Source organism: Apium graveolens, chromosome 4, assembly GCF_009905375.1.
Source record: "Apium graveolens cultivar Ventura chromosome 4, ASM990537v1, whole genome shotgun sequence".
NCBI classification, from domain to species: domain Eukaryota; kingdom Viridiplantae; phylum Streptophyta; class Magnoliopsida; order Apiales; family Apiaceae; genus Apium; species Apium graveolens.
This window is the reverse complement of record NC_133650.1, coordinates 65,823,209-65,833,006: the sequence shown is the minus strand read 5'-3', so window position 1 is coordinate 65,833,006 and position 9,798 is coordinate 65,823,209. Positions and strand designations below refer to the sequence as shown.

At 39.9% G+C, this 9,798-nt stretch overlaps 2 protein-coding genes across 2 annotated transcripts; one reads left to right on the top strand and one right to left on the bottom strand.

Moving 5' to 3' along the window:
• Window positions 1-621: 621 nt before the first annotated feature.
• LOC141718031 (protein LOW PHOTOSYNTHETIC EFFICIENCY 1, chloroplastic) lies at window positions 622-3,392 on the top strand. Its single transcript, XM_074520364.1, has one exon. It carries the CDS (start codon window positions 1,005-1,007, stop codon window positions 3,276-3,278), a length of 2,274 nt encoding a protein of 757 aa, XP_074376465.1. The 5' UTR covers window positions 622-1,004; the 3' UTR covers window positions 3,279-3,392.
• A 3,297-nt stretch (window positions 3,393-6,689) lies between these two features.
• LOC141718598 (uncharacterized) lies at window positions 6,690-8,474 on the bottom strand. The gene is made up of 5 exons (XM_074520976.1): window positions 8,400-8,474; window positions 7,939-8,285; window positions 7,614-7,832; window positions 7,159-7,506; window positions 6,690-7,077 (listed from the first exon to the last, which is right to left on the bottom strand). The coding sequence occupies exons 1-5, from the start codon at window positions 8,472-8,474 to the stop codon at window positions 6,690-6,692; spliced, it is 1,377 nt and encodes a 458-aa protein (XP_074377077.1).
• Between the last annotated feature and the right edge of the window lie 1,324 nt (window positions 8,475-9,798).

Here is a 9,798-nt window from a genome sequence, read left to right as displayed (position 1 = left end):
ATTGTTTATACATGAGAAAATAGAAAAGTGTTAGAGATCTCAGATATTGTTATAAAAAAACTTCAAATATTTTATAAATGATAACTTTCCTTTTACTAACATGGGACCACACGTGTACTAATTTGCGTCCACGAATTAAATTTTCACACTTGTGTAAGTATTTTAATAAAAGTTTTGGGTTACTTATCATTACTCTTCTACTTGATTCGCACGGGTTTTAACAAAATTTAATATAAATAATTAAATACTAAAGTAACAATTAAAACAATATTTGAATAAAGTTTGTTATTGTCTCAATTCGAAACTGAAAACTTATTTTTATTTTTATAAATAATAATATAAATATTTATATGATAGATTCGAACATAATAATCAAAATGTAGTTTGAATTAAATTATACCATATTGCGGCCACCCTAACCTACTATATAATACTTTTTTGTAAGGAATTATACTTGGACCGGAATTATGGGTCATGGTTCATCATATATTTTTTTTTGACGAGGGTCATGCTATCGACTTATGGTTATGTTAAATATATGGGCCACAATATTGGGCCGCTAAATAAACAGAATTGTTCCCGATTCATTTTATCTTCCTTGAAATTTAAATACTTTGCCTGGCTGTGATCAAACTCACGAGTCACAGCTCTCTTGCAAGTAAATGAATGGCTGTGAGAAACTGACACATTATACACAACCCATTGCTAAACAAAACATCCCCCAAACTAACTTCATCTTATTATCCATAAAGATTCTATCTTTATACTTCAATTCAAGATTCTAAGGTACGAACAGCAAATTTGTGTGTATATATCTTGATGTTTTACTATTAAGACTCTTTTTAGTTGATAGTAAAATGTCATTTTGATTGTACGCTCTTATAGTACTTGTATCAAGTTCGGGTTGTTTCTCAATTTCATATTATTTGCAATACATATAGGGAGAGAGGGGGGGAGGGGGAGAGAGAGAGGGAGGGAGAGAGAGAGAGAGAGAGAGAGAGAGAATGCAAGCTCCAAGTATTTTATTTCAAAGGGGTGAGCTTTTGGTGGGAACTTATTTAGATTATGAACTGGGTTCACCTTGTTATAATTCAAGTATAAGGAGAAGAAAAGGACTAGCTTGTTATAGAAGAAGCTCTGCTGAGTTAATTGTATCAACTAGAAATAGGAGAAAAACTAGTAAGCACTGTGTTAGGAGACCTGGTCATGATTTCGGAAGTTTTGTTTTTACCAAGCACTCCATTGTTAAATTTTATATATTCCGCGAGCCTGTAAGAGATTATAATAGGACAAGTTTTGCCTCGGCATGGGCATTGGAAGGACAAGAAGTTGAGGGTGTAAGTACGAAAGGAGATTCAAATTCGTTAGATAGGCAGACAGATGAGAATGTGGGTTTAAATGGCTATCATGTGAATAATGTTGAAGGGAATGACTTGGCTAATAGAAAAAACGAAAAACCACAAAATTGTTCTACAGAAAATGTAGAAGAGTTTGGCAAAGGAAGGAGCAAAAGAATTGATGTTCGTGCTTTGGGGTCAGATTTACAGCTCGCCAAAACTCCAGATGATGTGGAGGAGGTTCTTAAAGATATGAATAATGTTCCCCTCCAAGTGTACTCGTCGTTGATTAGAGCGTTTGGCAGAGAGAATAATGTTGATTCTGCATTGGCTCTTTTCAACTGGCTAAAGAGAAAAAAGAAAGATTCAAGCGGTGTTGGGCCTAACCTTTTCATTTATAATAGTTTATTAGGCACGCTGAAACAGACTGGGAAATACAAGGAAGGGGAAGAGGTCATGAATGATATGGCTGCGGAAGGCATACAGCCCAACATTGTGACTTACAACACATTGATGGGGATTTACTTGGCTGAAGGCCGGGAAGTTGACGCCCTTAACCTTTTTGAGGAGATACAGTTGAAGGGCCTATGTCCATCCCCCGCTTCATACTCTACAGCTTTGTTGGCTTATCGTAGACTAGAAGATGGATTTGGAGCCTTAAATTTTTTTCTTGATATAAGAGAAAAATACAAAAACAACGAACTAGGAAATGACCTTGATGAGGACTGGAATAATGAGTTCGCCAAACTAGAGAATTTCATTGTTCGAATATGCTATCAGGTTGTGAGGCAATGGCTCGTCAAGACTGAAAACCTAAGCACTAACGTATTGAAACTTTTAGCAGAAATGGACATGGCTGGCCTTCAAACTGGCAAGGCAGAATATGAGCGCCTTGTCTGGGCTTGTACTCGTGATGAGCACTATGTTGTGGCAAAAGAATTATATAGTAGGATACGAGACATGGATTCTGAGATAAGCCTGTCAGTCTGCAATCATATAATCTGGTTAATGGGGAAGGCTAAGAAGTGGTGGGCGGCGCTGGAGGTTTACGAGGATTTGCTGGATAAGGGACCAAAGCCAAATAACATGTCATATGAATTGGTAGTTTCTCATTTTAATACTCTACTTACTGCTGCTAAGAAAAGAGGAATTTGGAGATGGGGTGTTAGATTGCTGAACAAGATGGAAGAGAAAGGTATAAAACCGGGAAGCAGAGAATGGAATGCAGTTCTCATTGCCTGCTCCAAAGCAGCCGAAACTTCTGCTGCTGTACAAATATTTAAAAGGATGATAGAGAATGGTGAAAAGCCGACAGTTATATCCTATGGTGCATTGCTCAGTGCTCTTGAAAAAGGGAAGTTATACGATGAGGCCTTACAGGTGTGGAAGCACATGCTAAAAATGGGTGTGGAGCCAAATTTGTATGCCTACACAATTATGGGTTCAGTTTATGCCGGACAAGGAAAATTTGGTATCGTCGATTCAATCATCCAAGAAATGGTCACATCTAAGATTGAACCAACAGTCGTCACATTCAATGCCATTATTAGCGCGTGTGCTCGAAATAATTTTGGGGGCTCAGCATATGAATGGTTTGAGCGTATGAAAGTACACAATGTTGAGCCAAATGAGGTTAGTTATGAGATGTTGATCGAGGCACTCACAAATGATGGTAAGCCAAGGCTTGCTTATGATATGTATGTAAGAGCTTACATCAGTGGTATGAATCTCTCTGTAAAAGCGTATGATGCAGTTATTGAATCTGCACAGACTTATATTTCTACAATTGACGTCAGTTCCATGGGTCCACGCCCGAGGGAGAGAAAGAAAAAGGTGCAAATCAGAAAGAATATGTCGGAATTCTCTAAACTAGCCGGTGTACCTAGGAGAGGTAAGCCATTTGAAAGAAAAGAACTTTATGCTCCAGAAACAATATTGTAGTTCATCAGGCTTTTTGGAACTTGTATGTATCACATTGTGTATTCACCACACTTTGTATTTTGCCATCCTGATAAATTTCACCAACCTGTTTATAAGATGAAGTTCTTTCCTTTTCCTTTTTTTGGATGTATAAATAAATTTTAGTAGCAAATGTACCAATCAAAATGCTAGACCTGGCCTGTTTGTCAAATCTTATAAGCAAATACTTATTGACTTATAAGCCCGTTACAGTTTATTGACGAGTGTTTGTCGACCAAACTTATAAGTTGAATTTAAAACTTATAAGCTGATAAGTTGAATGTTAGTAATGACGTATTTTTTTTCAACTTATTTTTATTTTTCATTTTTTTATCAATTTTAGTTTTAAAATATATTTTTTAAAATGTTAATCAAACTTAAAATATATAAATTAAGTTAATTATATTTAAAAATTATTTATTTTAGTTCATTTAAATATAAAAATTCTGATTAAAAGTTAAATTATCCAAACACTTGTATAACTTAAAAGCATTTATTAACTTATCAATTATCAGTCACTTATTCAATTGTGCATTTCAAATATTAATGTGATAAGTTACTTATTTTAAAAAAGGGAGTAAACCCTGTTGGAGCAAACCATCAGAGGTAGAAGTCAAGTTACTTGTCCTATTAGGAAAGTTTGTTTTATTTTTGAACGTCTCAGTAAAGACAGAAGGCAACAATAGCTTTAAACTCAAAAGCATTAGACACGTTTGAAAAGCCTAATGATAAAAGTTATTATGTGGGATTTCACATTCTATACTTCTACAAGATTATACTTGCTAGTCAGTGATAAATGATGTTTCTTAGTGGCGTGGATCACTCTGCTCTTAATGTCTGTTGTTATCTTGTATTGACGGAGGAATTTGGAAGCAATAAAATCTGAGGTTTGTAGCCGGAAACAAGATCTGTGATGGCGGTTCTTCGTCGGAAACGTGAACAGTAATTGATGGATCCGATGAACTGTATTCGTCGGATAAGATGAACAATGTTTGGTGGTGTTGGTTATTGGTGGCTGAGATTGCTTATGATTAGTGGTGGCTCTTTTGCGCTCTCGCTTCTGACCCCTCACAATTTACCTACGTATCCCTATTTATAGGGAATCAAGCTAACGTAGTTTTTGGGGAACAAGAAACCTAATGGGCTTAGATTTCTTGTCCCGAGACCCAATGGAAACCCATTGGAAACCGTCTTCTACTGGCTTTAGGAATGTCCGCCGATGAGGCTCAACCACAAAGGCCCAAGGCTCGTCCGCGGCTTCGAGACTTCTCGGATAAGGCATCTCCCTAGCCAAGGATAATCCTCCGCTACCAGCTGTTTCTCTAGTCCGCGGACGCAGGTATAGACGTGGTTCACCCCAAATGTTGGACACGTCATTGTCCCCCGATAAGGAGCCCCTACCAGATTGCAGGACAAGTGATCCCAAACTTTTGGGTGCAAAGTGCATGATACTCCAAAGTCTCCCAATGAGGACACCCGTTGACTACAGAGACAGAGCTCTTAAAGCACACACCATATTTCACCCCACATCCCCAATGAGGACACCCATTGACTACAGGAGGAGGTCTTCAATCATCAGGCATACCCCTGGAGGTCTCTGGTCGCGGACACCTTCTTTCCTGTAGATATGCTACAGGAAGGAGTTCTTCGATAGAGTACCTGCATCAAATAGGTTAGTACAATAATCTCCATCTTCCATGAATCTTCCAAATAACCTGGCCAAGTAATCATGTTGAAGTCTTCCCAAAGTTTCTCTACTCATTCAGGGCGCGCCCTAAGGATCACTATAGGAAAGAATTCAATCAAGGAATTCCTCACCCTTTCCTCAGTAATTGGGCGCGCCTCCTCACTATGTTTGAGGGCACGCCTCCCATGCATAGACATTTGCAACTTTTCAGCAACCATTTTCACCATAAGGCGCATCCTGCTTATTCATAGAGCGCGCCCTCTTTCCTTTTATTGAAAGGTAATCTTATCTGTTCCTCAATTTTAGGAGTTCCTTCTTCAATTTTGCCTATTTTATCAATCTCAATCTGAATATTATTTATACCAATTTTTGAGCATAACAACTACCCCCTAATTCCATATGTCATTGAAAATGGGCGCGTCCTAGAATTTGAAAATAAATCAGGGCGCGCCCTGATTTATTTTCATGTTCAAACTGTATTCGTACTTAAGCTTCAAATACTTCTGAGGAGTCGGCCCTCTTTTGATGTTGTGCAAAGTTGTACGACTTATATCTTGCTATTCTTTAATTTTTTGTATTATGATATATCGTATGGGTTTACATGATTTCATCTTTTCTAGTGTGCATATAAAAAACTGTTAAGGTGCATCAACCATATAGGGTGCGCCCTAATTTTATATATTCTTTTTTAAACCATCGCACACTTGCATCGTACAGAAACATGAGGTACGCCCTTTCATAATAGCGCGCCTTTATCACATTTAGAGCATAAGTCAAAATGTTATGGGCGCGCCCTTTATCATTTAGAGAACATTATTTAGTATGTTCATGGGTACTTATCTTTAGCAAAATTTAAAATTGTTCCTATACCATTAGGATCTATAAAATTCTTTTAACGGAGCATTTTGAAAATAGGGCGCGCCCTGTCTCTTTTTAACCTGCAAGTGCCAAGTACTCCTTTCTTATCAATGATTCTTTTGCAATAATTTGTTTAAGTATCAAACCAATGGAACGCCTTAATATGAAGGACTTTTCCTTGATTTATCTGATTAACCATACATTTTCATTCATGCGCTATCAATTTGCTAAGTGTCACATTTTTTGGGCGTGCCCTTTTTTAGGTGCGTGTCATCCTGATTATGAACTACCCATTCCTCAATTGGGCGCGCCTTATCATAAGGTGCGTCTCAAACTCTCTCTTAATGAAAAATTTTACATGCCAATCAAATAAAGCAATTTGAAGCAACCTTTTTCTTTTATTGATAATGCGCTCTAGTGTACAAATTACACCAGTCCCATGGCTACTATGCGCTGTGGGAAAATTATTTGAATTTTTTTTCCTTCTGCTAGTTCGAAGGTTCGTAGTCATATATACTACCACCTAGGGTAGGAGGAATTTGTTTGCTACTAGTCTATTACATAAGAATTAATCATGGAAGTGAGGGGGACAAAGCCACACCCTACTGATAATACTTCCGTAAATGCTCCGCATTCCAAGCTCGGGGAATAAGTTTGCTATCCAGGTCTTCCAGGCGATAGGTTCCCTTCCAGAGTATAGCCTTGACCTTGTACGGCCCTTCCCAATTAGCTCCAAGCACCCCATGTTGAGCTATTTTGGTATTTGGCATAACCTTTCGCAACACCAGATCCCCAACCTTGAATGGCACATATTTTACCTTCTTATTAAAATACCTTGCGATTCTCTGCTAATATGCAACAAGATTTAATTGAGAGTTTGTTCGGGCTTCGTCTAACAAATCCAAGTAGAGCCTCTGGTTAACTTCTGCAACTTCCTCAACAAACAAGTCTCTCCGGAGGGATCCGGCTCCTACCTCCACGGGAACCATGGCCTCATACCCATAAGTCAGCAGAAATGGGGTTTCTCCCGTAGTCGTTCTGGGAGTTGTGTTGTAAGACCGGAGGACCATGGGCATCTCCTCCGCCCAGTCTCCTTTCTTTTCTTCCAACTTTGCCTTCAAAGTATGTTTTATGATTTTGTTTATAGCTTCTGTCTGACCATTGCTTTTCGGGTGATAAACTGCGGCAAAATCCTTTTTGATGTTCAAATCTTCACAAAGCTTCCTTAGCTCTTTACTATCAAACTACTTCCCATTGTCCGAGATGAGTTTGTATGGGATACCGAACCGGCATACTATAGAATTGAAAATAAAGTACCTTATCTTCTTTTCTGTGATCGTGGCCATTGGCATAGCTTCCGCCCATTTGGTAAAGTAATCTACGGCCACCACGGCGTATTTCACACCCCCCTTTGCTTTGGGCAACTCTCTAATGAGATCGATTCCCCACATGGCGAAAGGCCAGGGACTTGCTAATGAGGTAATGGAAGATGCCGGGGCGTTGGAAAAGTTGGTGAATCGCTGGCAACGATCGGAAGCCCGGACAAACTTGAAGGCATCTTCTTTCATAGTTGGCCAGTAACATCCTTGTCTGCCAACGAACCACCCCCCGAGTGATTGCCACAAATCCTTTCGTGCACCTCTCTGAGAATGTAATTTCCCTCTTCTATATCCACGCAGCGTAACAGTGGCTGGTTAAATCCCCTCTTGTATAACACCCCATCGTATTCGACATACTTCGCTGCTTGGTATTGAAGACGACGAGCCTATAACCTATCCTCTGGAAAAGCTCCTGTTCGAATATAGTTGTGAATGGGGGTCATCCATCCCTCTAGCTGGTTTTCCTGTGTCTGGAATACTTCTACCTCTGGAACACTTGGTATCTCTTGGACTCCCAAAGGAATTTGTCCAAGTTGGATGCTATCCATTTGCGACCCCATCTTTGCCAAAGCATCTGCCTTACTATTTTCCTCCTTTAGAACTCCCTCTAGTCTGGCATTTCCAAAACTTTTCTAATAGACGTTGCGCACATCTCATATATAACTCTGTCCGGGGTCCCCGGGCTTGGAAACCTCCGTTGACTTGATTTACAACTAACTCAGAGTCACTCTGAGCTATTAAATTCACCACCCCCACTTCCAAAGCTATTTTCAGACCATTGATTAGAGCTTCATACTCAGCATCATTATTGGTGACATAAAACTGGAAATGGATGGCACTCATCAAATGATACCCTTCTAGGGTGACTAAAAAAATCTCGGCGCCTGCTCCACTATTATTCACGTCCCCGTCGACATGTAAGATCCACCAAGGGTGTGGGAGTTTCTCCCTCTTATCAACAGGAGAATCTCCTTGCGAGGAAGGTTCTGCTAGCACTATGGCCTTGTCGCCTACCTCAGAATCAAACTCAAGTATGAAATCAGCCAACGCATGTCCTTTAATTGCCTTGCGAGGACAATACTCCAAATCGAATTATCCTAGCTTTATTGCCCACTTCAACATCCTCCCCGACAATTCAGGTTTGTGCAGAATATGTCGGAATGGATAAGCGGTGCGGACCTCTATTCGGTGAGCCTGGAAATAAGGTCTTAACTTTCGTGCCGCAAGGATAAGGGCGTATATAAATTTCTCCATATTGGTATATCTGGTTTCTACATTCAGCAACCTTTTGCTCACATAGTACACAGGCCATTGGTGGCTTGCTTCCTCCTTCACCAACACCGCGCTGACAGATTATTCAGATACTGCCAAATAAAGAATCAATGTCTCTCTGTCTTCCAGCTTGGCCAATATTAGAGGATTTCCCAACTGCTCTTTGATTTTCAGAAAAGCCTCTTCACAATCTAGGGTCCACACAAAATCCTTCCCCATTCCTTTGATTGCCTTGAAGAATTCTTTGCACCTATCCGACGACTTTGAGACAAATCGATTTAGGGCTGCAATCCTTCCTGTCAGGCTTTGCACTTGCTTGACGCTGGTGGGGAATTTCATGTCCATCAGAGCCTTGATTTTTGTCGGGTTGGCCTCAATTCCTCGGTGGTTAACCATAAATCCCAAGAATTTCCCCGATTTCACACCGAATACACACTTCTGAGGGTTTAATTTCATTTTATACTTTCTCAGAATATGGAACATCTCAGCTAAGTCGGCGATGTGATCTTCTGCCTTCTTAGATTTTATGAGCATATCATCCACGTATACCTCCATCGTTTTTCCAATATGTCTCTTAAACATTTTGTTTACCAATCTTTGATAAGTGGCACCGGCGTTGATCAGACCAAATGGCATTCCAATATAGCAATAGAGTCCCCTATCAATAATAAAAGAGGTGTGCTCCTGGTCAGGGCCATACATGGGAATTTAATTATATCCGGAGTACGCATCCATAAAACTAAGCAAGGCATGCCCAGCAGTGGCGTCGACCAGCTGGTCAATTCTTGGTAAAGGAAAGCTATCCTTCGGGCACACTTTATTCAGATCGGTGAAATCCACACATGTTCTCCATGTTCCATTGGGCTTTTTTACTAACACTGGATTGGCTAACCATTCCGGGTAAAAGGACTCCCGAATTAGTCCGACGTCCAAGTGCCTATCCACTTCTTCCGCTAAGGATATAGCCCTCTCTCTGCTTACGGCCTTGCACTTTTGTCGAACCCCTTTGTGCTTGGGATCGATATTCAAATGGTGGCACATCAACTCTGGGTCGACTCCCACCATGTCAGAATGGTTCCATGCAAATACGTCAAGGTTTGCCAAGAGAAATATCGAAAGACCCTCTTTCAAACTTGGTACCAACTGAGATCCAATTCTTAAAACCTTACTTGGGTCTTTTTCGTTGACAGGGATTTTAATTGTATCTTCTGCTGGTCACATCTTCTCTGTCGGCATTGATATCCGTGGACCTAGGTCGGGCGAATCATGATTTCTATTATTTTGTAGAGAAGGCGCATCCCCTTTA